This window comes from Sinohyriopsis cumingii, chromosome 4 (genome assembly GCF_028554795.1).
Source record: "Sinohyriopsis cumingii isolate HCF-2022 chromosome 4, ASM2855479v2, whole genome shotgun sequence".
Taxonomy (NCBI): domain Eukaryota; kingdom Metazoa; phylum Mollusca; class Bivalvia; order Unionida; family Unionidae; genus Sinohyriopsis; species Sinohyriopsis cumingii.
Genome location: NC_142964.1, coordinates 26960922 through 26982632, shown reverse-complemented (window position 1 = coordinate 26982632; position 21711 = coordinate 26960922). Strand labels below are relative to the sequence as shown.

At 37.6% G+C, this 21711-nt stretch overlaps 1 protein-coding gene across 1 annotated transcript in view; it reads left to right on the top strand.

Moving 5' to 3' along the window:
• Nucleotides 1–21711, top strand: part of LOC149800851 (uncharacterized) — an 84380-nt gene that overhangs the window by 58881 nt on the left and 3788 nt on the right. Inside the window, exons 14-17 of the mRNA XM_089954864.1 lie at nucleotides 10930–11125; nucleotides 14614–14787; nucleotides 15502–15605; nucleotides 21625–21686. Of these exons, the coding sequence (XP_089810990.1) occupies nucleotides 10930–11125; nucleotides 14614–14787; nucleotides 15502–15605; nucleotides 21625–21686 (536 nt within the window). The remainder of the gene's footprint in view (nucleotides 1–10929; nucleotides 11126–14613; nucleotides 14788–15501; nucleotides 15606–21624; nucleotides 21687–21711) is intronic.

Genomic DNA, 21711 nt, shown 5'->3' with positions numbered 1-21711 from the left:
ACATTTGTCGTGCTGAAGTTGCCTGGGATAATCTTTTTGACATCCATAGCAATCTTTCTTGATCAATTCCGTAAGTTTTTCTGCCAGGTGATTGGCAAAGCAACTAACTGTTGCTTTTATTCTGGCTATCTGGACATGACCACTACATCCTTTTCTTCTTTGTCTTTGTCTTCTGTTTCCATGGTATCCTCCCATTCCATTTTCATAGATTTTCACCACTCAAAGAGGGATTACAGTCTCCCATAGTTTCTAATAATCTAGAATTACATCTCACAAACTGTTGATTTGTATAGTATTATCTAATTCGGCATACAGGATGACGTTCACCGTCTCAGGTAGACCATTAGCAAACTAAAGTTCCACACGAATCTGTCCTGAATTTTAAGGGTGGAAATGCCCCTCGTCTCTGCCTTAGCCTGGAGTGAAATCAAAAGCCCACAAATCATAACCTCCTGTATAATCCTCGTACGTAATGCCGTGACTGGTTTTGGTTCCTAACTGTCCCGTGGGTTCGTACAGGGACAAATACGATCTCAAGTAATTGTTGTTCTCGTCACAAAAGTTAGGTTCGGTAGGCCTAGCACACAACATCTTGCCATCGTGACTGACTGCCATCCTTGACACGTTGTAGTGCTGAAACTCGAAAGAATTTTGATTGTAGGCTCCGATGAAGGCTGCATTGCTAACGATACCAACGATGAATCGTTTCGGTAACTGTCTTTGGAACAGATGATCTTCGATCTTGGAATTGACGCCAGTTGCAATGGTGAAAGTTTCCACTTCCACGCGTCGTTCTGCTCAAAGTGTGACTGATGTCGTTTCCCACTTTAGTCAACACTTCCACGCGTCGCACGTAGAGTCTTGTTTCCTCGATGTAGGTTTTGTAATCGGCAGCACCAACCATCAAATGGATAGCGGTACTGCTACGATTCAGTCTCATGCTGACATCCAAACAGTGCAGCAAATACTACTCTTGTAACAACATGTCCAAATGCAAGCGGTCCATCAGTTCTAAACTTCGGCTTCCAGCAATTTTCTTTTGACGTGTGTGGAATCCCTTATTGGTACAATCTTTATATGCCGCCTCATCGAACTTGCCCGCTGTGTCAGGTTTCAATACTACGCAAGCATCCAGATAAGTGTTTTTGGCTTCTTTCCTTACGTCAAGAGATGTACCAGGTACACTCGATAAGGATAGGTATCCATGCTGCTGCTGACTAGTTTGTTATTCAAGTGTAAATCCACTTCACTGAACAAGGAATGCATGAAATTGTTGACGTGAACTACTGCATCATCGGCATATAGCTCGCTAACTTCCGTATCGTTCACTTTGACTTTCAAATTCAGGTAACCACTGTTCAGAGCGATGTAATCTTTGGGCTGTCCTTTGATTTCAAATTCGATGAGAGCTGAGGCCGTCAAAGAGGAGATAGTATAACATTCGACCCATTAGGATTCTTGCATCGTCATCATTTAGGGTGACATGGCAAACAGATCCAGTTCCTTCTTGGAACAGGCGCAAGAACATCGGTGCATCGTTTTCTTTCTTTCTTTCTCCCTGTTATTTTTTAAATAATGAAAAACGTTTCAGTGTAGAGCAATTCTTCCTTTCTTAGTCTTTCTAGCTTTATGGGTGTGAAGTCCTCAGGAGTAATGCCTTCGTCGTCTCTTTCTGCCTTGTCCTTGCTGTGGAGTCAGGGAAGCAGGTATGACTGACTTAGAAGCGTCCAGGGCATTTATAGATGTTTCTCGCCGACCCAAAAGCTCTTTACCCGTTTGAAGCAAGACATTTTTCTTGCTCTCAAGAAAGCTTCTTTAGGGTTTTGTTTGTCAATGATGACATTTTGGAGACATTATTTGCCGTACGTCAACGCGATACCTTCCAAGGTGAGTAATCCTCGTGTCACCATCGGTTTCAAAATTGGGGCCACTGAACGAAAGGTTGATTTCAACATATCTCATAAACCATGTCCTCGCTGTCGAGCGACTCCTCGGTACACTGGATACATAACTTATAACTCGTTAGAGAATCGTTTTCGAAAATGAAGACTGACCGTGATTTTTCCTCTGGCGAATGAAATACTTTTTCCCTGATCTCCTTTTATAGCAATGTTGACAGTGTCGAAATACGATTCACTGATGGACAAATAGTAAGGATGTACAAATTCGTGGTGTACATGATAAGTGTTTCTACGTTCCTCCTCAGGTCCCGTGGTAGAATCCACTTTGAATGGAATGACACGCAGTAACGGTACGGAGGTGTGACCCAACACGTTGTACTTCACCACATCTGAATACACAAACATCAAATTGAGTACACCGTTCAGTTGTACAGCGGATCCAAAAGCCCTGTAAAAATTGAAATATGATGCTGATCTTCTGGCTCATCATTAGGCGACGAGCCACTTTATGGTACTCAATCATAACACTTTTGTCGGCTCTGTTCAGGGCTTTGCCAAACGCTGCCTCGAACTTGTCAGCAACTGTGTCCATCAAATGTTCACCGCTAATATAATAGCCTGCCAGAACATTCACAGTATAGATGCTTAATAATTGATTGCTTGCTGACTTTATGTCACCTGAAAACCCAATTTTATTCATCTCTTGTTGCACTTGCTTGTTCAGGATTTCGACGTGGAAAGTGTTTTGAGTTTCAGTGATGTGTAGGATTTGTGTAGGGTAAATCATTTCCACCAAAGCCTTTTCCCAATGGGCTCCGTGATCCAATTGGATGGCCTGAGGTAATTTGGCCGTGAAACAGCACAAGGTGTTTTTGGGAAACACCTCCATGGAACTGTCACTGGCTGACGATAAGTAAAATTGGTTGTTGTTACTCATAATTCCAGAGTTCAGCTGTCCAAGGGGTCACTGGAAGTGAGAGGAGTGTCTAAAAGGGGATTGTTATGGTTGGAGTGTTGACTGATGGGAAGGTGAATGAGTTGGACACAAGGCTCTCGTTGTTCCCTTAAAGGAGTGTTCCAGGGAAGGATTGGAAAGAAGGTAACCGATGAAATCGCTCCGTTAAATGGTCCACAATTGTTTGTCTCCATGTTGCAATGTCAAGTTGGCAATGGCAGCACCGCTGAAACAATAAACCACAAAGATTTGGCAAAAAAGACGATTTGCGCTTTAGGAACACGTTCTTCACACCACACCCACAAGGGTTGCCTTTGTAGACCTTGCACTGAAGAACTGAGTAAAGGAGTGGTCACGGTGGTAGTGGTAGCTGAGACTGTCTTGAATGGCATGATGGTCACTTCTTTTTATAGTCGATGGCTTGCGAAGCGTCGATCCAAGAATCAAAACTGGGAGGATATCCTTTCCACGGTGCTTTGAATTCTTTGACACGTCGTTTTCCCACTTTTCGGGTTCTTCGTTCGAGAATGCTTTCGATGTCGTACACTTCTTCTTTCTATTTGGTCACGCGTTGTAACTCTGGCAGGTTAAACGTTCCTTTTAACACTTCCCCGTTCGTGTCTTACAATTTATAGACGGCAGGATGACGGCCACGAACTCGTTTAGTGAAACGATACACATTTAGTGTCCGTTTGGGTAAGTAACCTTTGTCGAAATTGCGTTTGCTTTTGCCAATCCGCACCCAGTCTCCTGCTGTCAACACTTCACCTTTCTTGGGAACAGTCACATCAGGGGATATACCAAACAGGTGTTCAAAGACGGTCACTTCGTTGTCGGGAGTCACTTCTTGGGGGGCACATCCGATGTTCCGATGGTAAGATTTGTTGGACCAAGTGGGGTAAGACGTCAATGTACTTGAGAGTGTGTTAATGCGTAAAATATTTCCACATGCGTTCTTTCAAGATGCGTTGAAAACGTTTCGGGATTCTCAGTGGTGAAAAAATGAATGTCACGTTTCTTTAATTCTTTTTGGAAAGCTTTGTTCAGACATTCGGTGCTTTTGTCGGTTTGCCATTGAAGAGGGTGACGACCACTTTCTTTCAACACCAGTTTTAAGGCTCTCACTAACTCAATGCTCGATTTGAAAGTCAATGGCACGACCCATGCAACTCTGTAAAAGTCATCGATGACACAAAACAAATATTTATAGCCACGATTGTAGGTGGCCAAATGAAAGACATCGGCTAATACAGCTTGCCATTGATGATCAATGCCCTCCACTCAGGTGTGATGTCTGGAAGTTCATCACCCGAATGGTGCGATAATTGAGAGTCAATTCTTTCACTTTACACTCGGTGTGCACTTCTCCTTGTTTGTCCCGGTATTCGTAGCCGTAATTTTTAGGACCGCCACTAGCAAAACTTAGCAGCTTGTCGTCAGGGCGCACGTCCAATCTCCTAAACGGTCTCCTTCGATTTTAGGGTAACACTGACCCAGGTGATCGATGTAGATGCAACTGTCCGTGTCAAAATACAGCACACGATCTCCTAACAGTTCGAAAACATTATATAATTTTAAGCGAGCATGGGCTGTCACATAGGCCACAATGATGACATTTCAAAATTCTTCGGCTTCTACAAAGTCCAGTTCTTCTTCGTAATTGACTAAGATCAAGTCCTCACGAAGGACGTGCTTCATGTATTTGGTTTTGTCGTGAATCATCTGGAAGTAGCGGGAAGCTACTGTCAAATATTCCGTCTTGCGTAAACACGGTCGTTGTGCCATTTTGCCCTACTAACAATCCAACATCAATTTGGCAAACGATTGCCTTAATTCGTTTTTCTCGATGTGGTCTAAATTGATTCCTTCCTGCTCCTAGTATTTCTCTTTGAATTTCTTTTGATCTTCGGGAGTCTGGCAGCATGAAGGGTAGCCGCTGGCTTCTTGTTAAAGTTTTAAAAAGACATCCACATCGTCTGCGAAAATGCTTTTCTGAGTCTCGTTGGCCTTGTGGCATTTTTCTGTCTTGGGAAAGTGGTAAATGTCGTATACTTCTACCAGTTGGTGTCCCAGATCCAGAGCTTTAAACAATTCCACGCTAACCCACGTTCCCGTGAAGGCAGGTTCTTCCTGTGTGTGCTGACAAGGTTGGTCTTGGTTGCACATTTCGGCACAAGTTCGGCACATGGGAAACATCAGTTTTCCAAGGCAATGGTGAGGTAAAATAGGATGGTACAAGTCCGTGGGAGGCAAGACTTTATACTTAATTAATCTATCGATTTGTCGAATGTTGTCCAGGTCGGTGTGTTTCGTCAGCAATTGTGGGTGCCCGGGGGAAAGTGACAATATTTGCACACTTGAGGGTACAGCGAACACACGTCCAAGTATTTGATTTCTTCTCCTTTCTCCTCGTCAGCTTGGTACAGCAAACGATTGGCACTCGTTCGTCCTTCGCACAAACTGTCCAGTGGGTTCAGTGGGTCCACTAGCTTGTAACTTTCCACGATGAGTTTAAACTCAGGATCGGATTTTAAACGGTGATCGTACGCGTGTTCCCATATTTCTACCAATTGGTATCCTTAATGTTCTAACTTCAAGCGACGCTGTCAAGTGGCCTGGTACAAGTCTTCATGGACCGTTGTAAAAACTGATTTTTAGTGTCATGTTGAAGATAGCATAGCGGACAATCGTGAAATACGCATCCTTTCAAGTTGTACGCGATCTTGGGGTTTTCTAAGTCCCAACCATCCACCGAATACGTTTCGATGGTCTTTTCGCCTCCTCCGTTGCGGACATGATGGAATCAGTTGTCTTCCTTGTCGCACAAGTAATGTAACCAGCGAATAGATTTGACCGAGTATTGATGTTTGGCAAAGTTCGCCGTTTGAGGTCTTATGACAGCCAGGGTATTTTCGGGCATGAATCATTGGCGGTATACTATGGAACACGCTTTGGCAATTGTGCAGGCCTCTTTTGAAAGGATCGATCCCTCCGTGCTACATGAAGACTTTTCGAAATTTTCCACAGCAACGCCGTCAAATATCCACGTCGGAACGACAATACTTTAAAATTTCTTCCTGGAGGTCGAAAGGGTCCGATGCGTGAGTCTGGTACCTTTCGTAGAAAGCTTCTCGTTGTTAGATGCGCATGTTGTCAGGGTTTGTGTACTAAGTCTCAGGCAAATGGGTTAGGACGGTGTGTTGATTTGCTTCGGTATTGAAAAAGTGCGGAAAATAGCCTTTGACCATTTCTGTCATTCCAAACATTTTAGACATTCACCTCAATGGCTTTTGGCCAAGTACGTCATCAAACCTTTAAACTGCACTTGTCCCACTTTGCATGGAAATGATTTTGGCCCCGTTCAATGTGAATTTAGGACTTTCGGTACTTTATTCCGTATAGTATCTCAAAAGAAACTGTCCATCGTATCCCGAGAAATTGTGAGCCATCAGCGTTGCATGGCTATGACAATTCGCGTAATGTTCGATGTCCGTTTGGCTCCACGCCTCGTCGATAGGGTATAAGATCCATAGGACAAAATCGGCTAGCGTGTTCGGTCTCCGAAAGATTTTTTCCTGTCCTCCATAAATCTTGTTGCAGTGAGGGCAATGACTAAAGATAGGTTCTTGGATGCATTTCTAGCACGCTCGGTGAGCTAAATAGAAATAAGGAATGTGAATGCCAGTCTCTTGCATGCATTCGAATTCGAAAATGATAAAATTCACTTTCTTCTTTTGGTCATAGTCTTCCCCTTGATGTTTGGAATGTTTTTTTTGAATGTGGCATTTGTGTTCCAAGTCCACGATTTTGTGACAAAGGTGACATCGTTTCTTTCCTGAACATACGTGTGCTTGACACTATTCGTACTTATGTCTTGTCCACAAGTACAGCACAATCTCAGCAGTTGACAAGCACCTTTCTGCATTGAACGTTGCGTATTTAGATGTTGTTGCTAACAGGCAGTGCTGAAAAAATGTTCGCTGACAAGCAGGGCAATGCATTCGTTCTTGTCGTTCGTCCAGACAGGTTTGAGAGGCAAAAAATCCTTCAAATGTCGATCCAAAATACTTGTGTTGTTCTCGATTTCCATAGCCAATGTCACATTTCTCATAATAATAATCGTATCTGAGGAATGCGGTGATACTGGTAATGGCATCGGACCCGTAAAAGTAAAGAAAATTAGAAAACGGAGAGAGTGAACAAGAACACAGATGAAGTATGTATACATTTTAAAGTGTTTTGTTGTGAATTTTGGATTGTAATGCTGTGCCAGAATTGACCAGAAAGAAAAACATTAGTCTCATTGTTTTGATATTTTAGAATAAGGACCTATAGTCACGCACTCACTCACAAACACACGTACATCATGGGAAAAAAGGGGATTTTGAGTTTTAATTGATTTTGGCAAAATGAATCATACCTCATTTTGCGGGAGAGGTCAGTCGCCCTGAAAAGAAACGTTGGATGTTTTGGGGTTTTTTTAGAAACAAAAACAAACTCCGGAACGGGAAGCAATCAGCTTTAACTGCCTTAAGACTTTGCCATGGCCAGAACTTACATCTGGACTTGCGCCTGTCGATGATTTGGTAGAAATCACTAGGGCTATTATGTCAGATGTAGTAACAGGGTTGGGCTGCTTAGCTAGGGATGGTCTTTTTCTCTTCGGTAGTATTGAAGAAGTCTGATACATTTGTTTCAGACTCCTTCCCTCTGCCAAAATGTCTAAGAGTACCGTCACTGTTTGACTTTCCCTGTCCTCCTTCTCTCCTAGACCTTGTTTCGTCTCCGCTGCTTCTTCTTCCTGTCGTTTCCTTCTTCTTGCCTCTTCTTCTTCTTCTCGCTGTTGCTGTTTAAAGAAAAAAGCTTGTTCTGCTTTTTTCTGCTGTTGTAAAAATTCCTCCAATTCTTCTTCTGTCCTTGTTTAAATCCTCGCCGTGTGGTAAGGAAGGATACGGTGGCGAATGTGCTGGTACCGAAACAAATTCTTGCGAAGAAGAGAGAAAATCCACTAAATCCCAAATAAAATCGGTCTCTTCTGGAAGAAGGTCCGTGTTGACTTTGGTATCCGCTGCTATGCCATCGCTTCTCGTCTCCACGACCGGTTCATCCCAATTCATCGTCTTCTTAGTTTCCGTTATGTTTGAAAACTCTATCGCATTGATTCACTGCACACAGACGCTAGCACACCTATATAAGGAATGTGACGTCACAGATAGCTCTCTTCGGATTGGAAGACGGATTCCACACTGTGACTAACTTTTGTAACGCATGTTAGGATTGGTGAAAAACTCAATCCATTTCGATCCGCACTTCTACTATAAATAGCAGCAGTTCACTTCATTCGCTTCACCTGTTCTCGTCACGAGATGTCGATTAACGTTAAATCATCTACCCTTGTATTGTCCATGTCGTTCCGTACGAACTTACCCAAATATGTCAGATCATCATGCACAATCATATGGATCACTGATACGAGCGTTTGGAAAAGAGGAATATATGTGGAAAGACAAGGCTGCATGAAGAAAGTCCTCATCTACGGACCAGAAGTCAGAAGAAGTTTGAGGAAGAGAAGAAGACATATGCGGTACCCTCTATGTTAACTAAAGATGTTAACAAAAAACCAAAGGCCTTTTTTAGGGCCACTCATGTGCCTCAAAAAGATATTTATTCTCTTTGCCTAAAAAAGTTTTATTCGATTTTATATTTTGGGTTTGATTCTAAAAATATTTATTCTCTTGCCTAAAATGATTTTAGTTGATTTTATAGTTTATGTGTGATAGTCTGATGTTCATCAATGTGTTATATATGTCTCTGTTTCTACTGTCTTTATTTACCCACCCCGCCTATGGGTCCTATACAAATCATGCCCATTCCCTTGTTCGTATACAGTCCAAAAATTCCTCATGTTAAATTCCCATTGTCCGTATTTCGTCCCAGGGGATCTTTTAATGCTAATTCCGGTTGTCCGTATATCGTCCACATTCACTACTTGCCTGTGATGATCCATGTAGTGGTGGTATGGCACCAGTTTTCTGTTGGATCACAGTCATACAATCCAAGAATTAAATCCTTATTTGAAATTTCATTATTAAGTCAGTGCTCTGTTTCCAAGAAAATAATGTTTGAAGAGCACTCTATTTACGGTGAATAAATAAATTGAATGAATGAAACTTAAGTCCAAATGAAGTTATGGACACAACAATATAAAACTGATTCTGCTAAGATCGTAAAGCAACAAGATAAGTCCTTTACATGACCTCAGGTCACAATTAGCATTTTCTAAGAAACACTATCGCCTAATGGTAAATTTCAATCTGTAAGATTCCAGATATTTACAAGATATAATCTTACTTATAATTAGAAGATCCTTTACTAAAATTATAACATAGAACCAGGTATATGTCAGGTACACCAGGCATATTTATAATGGGATTCCAATAACCTAGATCCAGACACAAATTAATGTATTTACTTCTATTAATGATGATCCTAATATTAAAACCTTACACATAGAGAATATGTTAGCTATGTGTTAGTTGTTTGCACAATTAAAAATAACCAACAGTAGTTCAGGTCAAGTAGAAAATGAACGTGATTTTGGACTAGTGTGTGTGTTTTGGATTTTTAACGTAGCTTTAACAATTTTTCAGTCATATCGCTACGATGTCTGCAGTGTGACAGTTTATAGTGATGTCTAGCACTGGGGCATCATGTCTCAGACATGTAGTATGATGTCCCACCCAGAAACTTTATCCTGACATCAGGCCAACCAGTCCTGACACTAACCTCTTAATGTAGAGCGCCTAACGAGGCAGATATTATTACCATTTATATAAGTCTGTAGCATGACTCGGCCTGGGTTCGAACCCGCGACCTCCCGCATCCAAGGAGAACGTTATAACCACAAGGCCACCGGAGCGGTCTAATTTTGGACAAGGTCAACTCCAACATACAATGTTACATTACAATAGTATATAATAAAAGAAACTATAAAACTACTAACAAGAAACAATCCAAATTATATACACATAACAAAAGTAATACAGAAAAATGAAATAAGTATTATTAAAATACATATTTTCAAACGTACCATCTACATTGCCGCATGCCACACAATGTGAAGGACTGGGGCGCATGCGGACCGCGTGCCTCAGGTTGGACCTGCCTGTAAACCATGCCTAAGAGATATATCATATTATAATGAGTATTTTCATGACCATGATACAAAGGAAGCACGAGTCCTGAACATCACCGACCCCGACAGGTGAATAAGGACCATATAATAAGTCTTTAACTTTGAATTGTGAGTAATTTGTATTAATTTATTAAAACCCAGACAGATATTGACTTTCCTATCAAGTTTAATTCATAGAAAATTCCAAGTAATAGTACTGAATAAACTTTGTACATGCTAGTAATATATATATATATATATATATATATATATATATATATATATATATATATATATATATATATATATATATATATAAGATTAGTACTCAGAATCATCTGTCATGAGTGCTGGGCGGTTTTCTCATCATATTTTAAATATTGCTTTACTTCACAATTCTAACTCTGTATGCTGCTTCTGTGGTAAATCTATATCATCGTTTGCTGATTTTATTGTAATGTACTTTTGAAATAGTATTTATAATGTTATGTAGATCCACACAACGATTTTGTTTTAGTTAGTATCATATACTTAGAATTCAAATATCACCCGATTACGTACTTTTTGTTGATTATCCCTAAAAGTTATATTCTAAGCAATATGTATTATTGATCTGCCTCTATTCTTTCTTTATTCTAGTGACATGAAATCTAAGGACAATTGCTGTTTATAATCCATCTGTAGAGGACAAAACTCATTGTCAAGTTCAATTTGGCTTATTTACGAAAACTTTTGCACAAAGACTTTCATATTTTCTTTTTATTATAATATCTTCTTTGAAATATATTGTCCAAATCTAATGTAAATTAAATCTCTCAAGGATGTCACGATGTTACCGTATCATTTGTAACAATATTGGCAAATAATATTGAGCAAACTTTAAAATAAATTCTTGACAGGAGTTCATTACCGATGCCATTAAAGATCAGATTAAAGTTCAAAACGATGAAGGATACACTTCCGATGAGGAGAAGATAAAGGGTTTCTATCAGTTCCCACCAGTGGGGTCGCGTGTTCGACGAGGTCCTGATTGGAACCGGAAAGACGAAGACAATGACAGTCCTGGCACGCTATACGGTTATGCCAAAGGGAAAGGTAAGAATGTCTACCCTGCTCTGCGATATTACTTTTTATTTCGAATATGTTGTGCTTGTAAATGTAATAGATCAACGTGACTACAGTGACGAAAATAATGTTTACAAATATTAGTTGTGAATTTAATGATGACTCGTTCAATTACAATCATGTCAAACAATTAACTAGTATTAACAATTCCGTGACATTAAGTCTCTCTCTCTCTCTCTCTCTCTCTCTCTCTGAAGTAATAATATAGTCCAACTAATGAGCAGTTTTTCTTTCCCCTGATCAGTCCAAACAAATGTGTTTCCTCTCGAATATAATCTTGGAACAACGTAAAACACGTCGGCAGACTTACAACAGAAATGCAATAACTCCAAAATTCGTAATGAATGAATCTGAATCTGAATGCTAAATTTTCTCCTATTATAAACCGTATATTGCGACTGTATCTTGCAGTCGACCCAACGTGTACACTACTCGTTTTGCGTCGAATTGAGCTTATTAACGTGACCTAGCAGAAACAATGGGAAGTTACAGAATTATTCTCGAAACTTTGAAATCTCATCAGTCACTGATGAATTACGACATAGGTGCCATTTCGAGTCTTATTATTAAGATAATTATTAATAATTGTCAACACATACGCAAGCATCTATTTATAGATCCAATGCAATTTGAGTTCTTAACAAAACATAGTCACGTATACAAATTTATAACAGAAGATATTCTATAGAGTTGACAACCATGAATAAAAATTACGAAAACCAAATAGAATCATGTACCAGGAGTTACAAAAATATAGATATAAATAACACCTCTCCTCATAAGAAAAATAAAGCTTTCTTTTTCCATATTAATCAGATACACACATGATGAAATTACACAGGAAGAGGTATAATGCATGTAGAAAAGGTATCCAAAATAAAGCAATATTACATTCTTATGCACGTGAAAGTGCATCTGCAATTATATTTTCTTCCCCCTTGATGTGCCAAATATCGATGTTGTATTTTTGCAACATCAAACTCAACAACCTCGGTTTTTACTTTTCATTTTGTTGATGAAAGTAAGTTAGTTGTGATCATTGAATACAGTAATAGGAGACATTATTAATATACACTTCAAAGTGTTAAATAGTGGAATAGTTTCTCTGCTGATTATTTAACTTTTCTGAAAAATATCACACTGGATGATCAACGTCACTCTTATCTTTCTGAATTAATACGCTACCAACTCCAACATCACTTGCATCAACTGACACTTTAAACAACTGATTGAAATGTGGAGCTGAAAGAACTGGTGTACTCCTAGTATGAACTTTAATTTATTTAACACCTCCTTACATTTGGCAGGCCAATAAAACTTGGTCGTCTTACTGAATAAGTTGGTCAGGGGCTAAGCACTTATGGAAAAAAATTTGAGTAACATTTCCGATAATATCCAGCCACACCCAAACATCGCATCAGTTACCTCTGACTGGTAGGTAGTTGCAATTCAGAGATAGCTTTGAGCTTTGCTTCTACAGGCTTAACTTGACCTTGTTCAACAATATATCCCAAAAATTTGACACAAGCTCGGCAAAATTCATTTTTACCTAGATTAACTGTCAAATTTCCTTCACTCAAGAGAACGAAGAATTTCCGGATACTTTCAAGATGATCCCTCCAGGAATTGCTGTAAGTAATGACATCGTCAATATATGCATCACAGCCATCTATACAAGATTTAACCATGTTCATTAAGCGCTGGAGTGTAGAGGGAGAATTCTTCATAACAAATAACATCACTTTGTATTGATAGAGTCCATCTGGAGTTGCAAAAGCCGAAATTTCTGTTTGCTCTATCCGTAAGTGATATCTGCCAGAATCCTTTTTACAAGTCAAACTTGGTGACGGAATTTTGCATTTCCAATCCTGTTAATAGTCATCAATTCTCTGTACTGGAAATGAGTCCGTTTTGGTGACACTGTTCACTTTTATGTAGTCTGTGCACATTCGGAAAGAATAATCTGGTTTCGGCACAATAGTACACGGCAAACTCCAATTAATTTTGTGTGGTTCTATAACGTCATTCTTCTCCAACAAATATTCAACTTCCTTCTTCAAACAATCCTGCTTTTTAGAGGAACCAGTCCGAAAGGGTGTTGTTTTACAGGTTTAGAATCTACATGGTAGATTTTGTTTCTTCGAGTTGGAACATCTGGGAACAAGTTTATTGTGGTATTAATTTTAGATACACGAGAAATGGTATATTGGTGTTAATTTTAGATATACAAGAAATAGTGTGTTGTTGGGTTAGTTTTAGATATACAAGAAATAGTGTGTATTTGGTGTTAATATTAGATACACGAGAAATGGTGTATTGTTAATTTCAGTTTAAATGACACTAAAATACTGAGAGGTATTTTTAAAAAAACTCAGAATAAGTTTTATTATTGGTGTATGCTCCCTATTCTGTAAAGTTCCCCCCATATACTTTACATTTAATAAGTTGGAATTAAAAACATAAACATTTTAGATCGCGCGCACACACACACAGACACACACACACACACACACACATAGATAGATAGATAGTAATACAATTAATACTATCATACAGGTTAGAGAAATTTTAATTCGTTCTCTACGGAGATTCGAAGCCAGGTCGGCGGGTAAATGGCACCCATCCCCTTGCCTGCACACACGATCCTATATTCCCTCACGACTAAGCACACATCACCAAAAATGATATTACTCAATCGGTGTCATATGCACTCGTGTGTAGTAGATACAATCCCAAGACGCCCTATTAATTAATTCTCATGTATCTACACAGTCATTCCACATTCCTATGAAAGAAATCAAGGTATATAGAATTAATTATAGAGAATTATAAACATACACCAGACAGAACGGAAATGCTATCCTTGGATTCCTATAGAGGAGTGCTAGATAATAGTAGGCAGAATTAAGATTTTAATATAAATCATACTGTCATACAGGTTAGAGAATTTTTAATTCGTACTCTACGGAAATTCGATTCCAGGTCCGCTGGTAAACGGCACCCATCGCCTTACCTGCACAAACGAGCCCATAGTCGGGAATGGACAAATCTTTAACAAAGCAAAATTTGGTCGCTGACTTTTATCCACCGGGCGATTCTTTTGTTTTGAAATAAGAGTCTTCCTTTGTGAATTAAGAGTCTCCTTGCTAATTTCATATACTGAAATTGCTTTGACTTTTTTCTCTGTTTCATGCAAGAAATATATATGATTTTTCTTAAGCTGTCCCGTGGTTGCCTTTCTCTGCTTACCCGTCCTTTTACATTCATTTCATACGTCAGTTTTCTTTGTACCATGACCTGAATAATTGTCTCCCTTGTCCCTTACATGCCATTTGTACAACAGTCATTTGTCCCCAAAGAGCTTGCCTAACAATACACATCTCTTTCGCACAACTACAAACTACAATGAACACCATATGACTTCTTACTACTAAAGTGTGATATTTCTCTGATATCAGCTTTCTCTGGCTGGGTAATGGTGCAGTGGGACAAACCGAAGAAATACGGCCGTTGGAGGTTCCGTTACCGTTATGGCGCAGAAAATGCGCATGACATAGAAATCCAAGCAAACGAAGAACCCAGGATAATGGATTCCTTTTGGGGCGTAAGAACCGGCTGTGAGGTTATAAGAGGTAACGAACTATCTAAGATATTTATCTTTACAATTGATACAGGCCATGTTCATTTGCAGATTCTCTAACAATGAACATATTTTAGTTTGATAATGGGTTCGCAGTTTGTTCAGCCGATTTCAATGAGAAATAGAGATCTAAAAGACTCGCTTCTTTAACTTTGATGATGTAGCAACTTGAAAGACAATTTAACCCAGATAACCTATTTGATTTTTGCTCCACCATCCAAAAATACATGAAGGGATAGTATCAATTTAAGGTTGTTCGCATGTTCAAATTATGCAGTGTACTTAACTGTTGTCAGTTGTGGTTGTTTTTGGTTTCATTTCCGGATACTACCTGCCATGACACAGATGTATAAGAATGATTTACGCCTGCTCATAATTACAAATTGACATCGCCCTTACTAAACATGCATCGCACTTCGAAAGCTAAATTCAGCATTATTGTTATTATTATTATTATTATTATTATTATTATTATTATTATTATTCAGATTAAGCTAAATCCTTTTTGAACATGAATGGTTTAATAAATCCAACAATTTACAATATAGTAATTTATTGTAACAAAATTCATATACTAGTAAACGGAATCATTTCATATGACCGAAAGACATCTTTTATTCCTTAATAAATATTTCCGTCATCTTGCAATTACGTCTGTTCTGTTTCTAAGTATACAAAACTTCAATGAACTTCTGTTTTTTCCAAGGGAGGTACAGAAACTTAACCGATATAGAAGCAGATGATATTGATGAAGGAACCATTGGCATGGTGTATGAAACCTTAGACATAGGCGGTGCAATCGAGTTCAAGGTCAGCATTGTGTTCCTTATCATATTCATATTCTACGATGTCTTACCGGCTCGACTGTGGCATTAAGGATAACGTATACGACGAATGCCAAAAAGGAGCTAAATATGAAACCATTGGTATAAGCGTTGGTATAAATATTTTTGTTGATTAATCAGGATAACAGTAATAGATTCATCCTTTAGTAGTAGTAGTAGTAGTAGTAGTAGTGTGCGAGTTCCCTATTATTAGAAATCCGAGAGACAAAGAAAGACCTGTACACAGCTTAATGAACATAAAGCGGTGTTCATCTTATTCAAGTACTCTGGATATGATATAATTAGCTTGGATGAGGACGGAGAAAAGATGTCTTAGTGTTATGTTGGTTTACTCAATGGATGTGACTGATTTAGAATATATGAAATGCCGAACTACAATTAATATTTTGAAGCTGGTTAAAAATAATTCCATTTCTTACGATCTTTTTATCTTCGAAATTAAGAGTTATGTGAGCTCTTTCAAAGACCCAGAGTTCGTTCCCTTTATTGTATGGCAAAATACAGCCTTATTGAATTTATTAGACACTCTTTCAAAGACCCGGAGTTAGTTTCCTTTATTGTATGGCAAAATATAGCCTTGTTGAATTTCTAAGACACTTTTTCAATGACCCAGAGTTAGTTTCCTTTATTGTATGGCAAAATATAGCCTTGTTGAATTTACAAGACACTCTTTCAAAGACCCAGAGTTAGTTTCCTTTATTGTATGCAAAATACAGCCTTGCTGAATTTATAAGACACGCTTTCAAAGACCCAGAGTTAGTTTCCTTTATTGTATGGCAAAATACAGCCTTGTTGAATTTCTAAGACACTTTTTCAATGACCCAGAGTTAGTTTCCTTTATTGTATGGCAAAATATAGCCTTGTTGAAGTTCTAAGACACTCTTTCAAAGACACAGAGTTAGTTTCCTTTATTGTATGGCAAAATACAGCCTTGTTGAATGTATTAGACACTGTAAAACGAAACTTTTCTGCACGTTTGTTAATTTTATAAGTGCCTTGGTAATGTATGGACAGTTGGATTATGACATAAATTGTACTCGGTAGGCATCAGAGGAAATTGTTTTAATTTACACTGAGTATCTATAATGATATCAAACAATGTGTCTGTTTAATAATGACTTTCTGTGTAAGACAAAGGAAAATTTATCTCCATTGTTGTTCTCCTCTAGTTATTCCTAAATGACCTAGAATCCTTTTAGCTAGTAAATAAATTTAAAGGATTCGATGAGCCCTCCAAACATATCTCGTGTGAAAATATGTTAAATGTCATGTTGCTTTTATACACCGATGACACTTTACCTGTGGCAAATAATTCTGATGACACTTTACCTGTGGCAAATAATTCTGATGACAGTTTACATGTGGCAGATACTCCTGATGACACTTTACCTGTCTCAGATAATCATGATGCCACTTGACCTGTGGCAGATAATCATGATGACCCTTTACATGTGGCAGATAATCCTGATGCCACTTTACCCGTGGCAGATAATCCTGATGCCACTTTAGCTGTGGCAGATAATCCTGATGCCACTTTACCTGTGGCAGATAATCCTGATGACACTTTACCTGTGGCAGATAATCCTAATGCCACTTTACCTGTGGCAGATAATCCTGATGCCACTTTACCTGTGGCAGATAATCCTGATGCCACTTTACCTGTGGCAGATAATCCTGATGCCACTTTACCTGTGGCAGATAATCCTGCCACTTTACCTGTGGCAGATAATCCTGATAACACTTTACATGTGGCAGATAATCCTTATAACACTTTACATGTGCCAGATAATCCTAATGACATGCAATATACTCTTGATATATATAGTAAATAACGTGATGACTGAAAACTTACAATCAATATAGAAAACAGAAAAAAATGTCACATTAGGTTAAAAAAGAAACATGCATACAAATTTAATTTAAGCAATGCCGACATTGATGTTGTTGATGAATATAAGTACTTAGGCTTTATATTTTACAAGAATGGAAAGTTCTGAATGATCTAGTATCCATCGTTAATAGAGGTATGCATGTACTTTAAAAGCGTATTAACGTTTTAGATTTGCATATTGATTGTCTGCTAGAACTGTTCGGTTTTTAAATTTATACGGAACCATTGTACCATCCTTAACACATGCTTGTGAAATTTGGGGACTTGTGAGATCTGATATAGTCGAAAAACTCATATTTCTTTCCTCCGAAGTACACTGAATGTCAAAACTTACCCCTCTATATATAGTATACGGTCATTTCCCTTTAATCATTAAAAGTCGCATCATACACTAAAAGGCGGCTCGAAAGATGAAAAGAAAAAAACATCTCATTGTATGTATTCTCAAATACTTCGGCGATAATTCCTATCACAATAAATGGTTTTATGTATATCTAAATAACTCTTGGTAGATGATTGTTCTATAATGTTTGTAATTTTTATTCATGGCTTTTAATTGTATAGAATATCTTTAATCAGGTTTTGCCTACATGACCCGAGTCTGTTAAGAGCGTAAAAATACATGGGATCTATAAACAGATGCTTACGTATTGGTTGGCAATTACTAATAATAATCTAAATAACAAGACTTAACGACGACTTTAGGTTAAGTTCTCATTGGTTGTTGGGTTCAGAAGGTTCTAGAAGACTTCAGTAACTTCACACTGGTTGACCTAGGTTACATAAAAAGGCATGTTCTAGATAAAATGAGCAGTAAGATCTGTTGTATGGAGTATGTCGCGAGCTTTAGTTATAAAAGAAAGTGTTTACAAGGAGAGAACCAAGCAATCAGATTCATTCCTATGTTGGAGTCATTCTTATTCCTTGTGTTCCTGTTGTAAGTCTGCAGACATGTTTTCTGTTATGCCTAGATATTATTCGACAGGAAAAATTTCTTTGGACAGTTTAGTGAAAAAAGAAGGTGCCCATTATTTGGACTTTAATATTGTTCTGGAAATGTTGTGAATTATTCAAATGATTTTTGGACAACGCCATCGTGACAAAGTCACGATTTCTTGGCTGACCAGTACATTTCCGGTTTTGAAATTTAAACGGAACTGTTAATTCATTTGGACTTTCACAACACTTTATCAGGATTATTATGAATTCACTTCATAATACTGTAAGTTACTCTCACATTTTCATGTATAACTTTGATAATTAAATTATTTGTTAAGTTTTACAAAACTCGATGTTTTATTTTTCTTTTATTCGTTTGTTACTCAGTTTATGACCTAAGAGTCGTAACAATGGTTACTTGAAGTATATTAGATGGTGTTGGTTTATGCTACGCATGGAGAAGTCAAAGTTTATATCAGTAAAATAGTTAAAGAATTCGGTAGAACAATAACAAAAAGATAAATCCATACTAGCTTGGGCAGCTAACATAGATACGTCATCTAAAGGTCTGAATTACAGGTTATTTTAAAACTAGTTCGGATTTAGAAAAATCTGTTTCTCGCTACCAAAGAATACATCTAAAAGCTCAGTATAGTTTAGAACTGCAAGTTACAGTTATCCCGTTGAAACTGGTAGATGGGTTAATGATCTCTATAATGAAAGATATTACATAATGTCAGCCACAAGAAACGGAAGATGGGTTAATGGTCTCTATAATGAAAGATATTACATACGGTCAGCCACAAGAAACGGAAGATGGGTTAATGGTCTCTATAATGAAAGATATTACATACTGTCAGCCACAAGAAACGGAAGATGGGTTAATGGTCTCTATAATGAAAGATATTACATACTGTCAGCCACAAGAAACAGAAGATGGGTTAATGGTCTCTATAATGAAAGATATTACATACGGTCAGCCACAAGAAACAGAAGATGGGTTAATGATCTCTATAATGAAAGATATTACATACTGTCAGCCACAAGAAACAGAAGATGAATATCTTTATCTTACGTTATGTTCTTATTTTCATGATGAAAGAAAAACAAACAAAAAAACTGTTACGACTATATGGTCTTGGACTAAGAACAAGAAAAGAGCGAAAACCAAAACATTTTTCAAAATTCAACAAATAATTTATTTCCCTGATATACAAAAGCGGAAATCTAAAAGAGGAACTTACATTAGTGTCAGTCAAATCCCAAATAGTCCAAAACGTTTTATCACTAGTCCAAATGGATAAAGTTCCAACTGAATTCCAGTGGTATTCCAAATAAGTTCCAATATTGAATATTTTGTTGTCTCGAACGTGGAAATGTGCCAATAGCCTGGATCGTTGCGATGTGCTAAGAGTCCTTTATGTATCACAATAAGAGAATCCAAAACTGTTTTATATGAAATCACAATAATTTCCAAATTAATGTTCTAGTTCAAGAATATTATAAATTAACACTTATGTTTCCAGTTAATAATAACTTGAATAAATAATTCCACCGAAATTAAAGTACTAAATACAACAATAAAACTGATTCTGCTTCAAGATGTTAAGGCAAGGATGAGTAATTTCTCAAGTAAACAACATTATATACAAGACTAAGACTAAAACATAGAACCAGGATGAGGGTCAACAGTTCATTTCTTGAAAATTCTAAGTTGTCAGCAAAATAAAATATGTTACTACAATTAATATAAAATACATGGGAAATCAGGTAGACCAAAATTTGTCATGGGGGAGATTCCAATGCCATAGACTCAGGCCCAAATAAACATGTTTATTAGCATTGAATATCATCCTAATATTTAATCCCCACTCATAAAGAAATATTATCTGTGCATTATTTGTTGACAAAATAAAATTTACTAGTCAGGTGAACAATGAACTTTGTTTTGGCAAGGTCAAGTCCAAAATGCAGTCATATATCACATATAATCATGGGAAAAAACTAATAAATACAAATTTAATATACATCACTTACCTCATTTTTCCACTTCCAGTACTAATGTTCATAAATAAAAATTAATTAATGAATACATGTAACGTGCAACTCTAAACAATTTTTACAGGTTTTTAAATTGTGTTTTCAGAATTTTGTAATCCCTGTTAAACATTATATAATAACATCATGCACTTTAGTTATGTTATTTTTCTTATTTACCTCATATGTGTAAATTTTATAATATGATTGTAATAATGTCTGGCCTCCTTGTTGGCGTATTCCACCTTATGTCGTGCCTGTTCCATAAACATAGATACCAAAGAAAGGACGAGAGGTACATAAGATATCCTGTCCAGATACAGTAAAACAAATACATGAGTAGAAGAAGTACATATCTATAAAACAAATTCAGTCAGTTAATGTCTAGAGAAAATAAAACAAAACATTCTTCAATGAGAACAGTTCATGATGTATGTAATCTTTAATTGTGGATAGTAGTGTAGGATCCTTAATTAAGGATAGCTGTTGAGGATGTAAAACAATTTGTTTGCTAAGAAAGTATTACCTTGATCAAATCAATCTGAGAAGATCCAAAGACAAAGGGCTAAGAATAGATGACTTCAATTCATCTAGTGTATATAAAGGTCAAACGATCTGTGTGCAAATACACCATGACCTCATTTAAAGGATCTTCCTGATACAACACGTGCAATACATGTCTTGATTACACCTTGACCTCATTTAAAGGATCTTCCTGATACAACACGTGCAATACATGTCTTGATTACACCATGACCTCATTTAAAGGATCTTCCTGATACAACACGTGCAATACATGTCTTGATTACACCATGACCTCATTTAAAGGATCTTCCTGATACAACACGTGCAATACATGTCTTGATTACACCATGACCTCATTTAAAGGATCTTCCTGATACAACACATGCAATACATGTCTTGATTACACCTTGACCTCATTTAAAGGATCTTCCTGATACAAAACGTGCAATACATGTCTTGATTACACCATGACCTCATTTAAAGGATCTTCCTGATACAACACGTGCAATACATGTCTTGATTACACCTTGACCTCATTTAAAGGATCTTCCTGATACAACACGTGCAATACATGTCTTGATAATATTTACAGGTTCGTTGGCACAACGGAAAAAGAGGGAAATACAGAAATGGTGCTCTGGAGCTGGAGTTAAGGTTTCCTTTCATTCTTGTTGTTTAA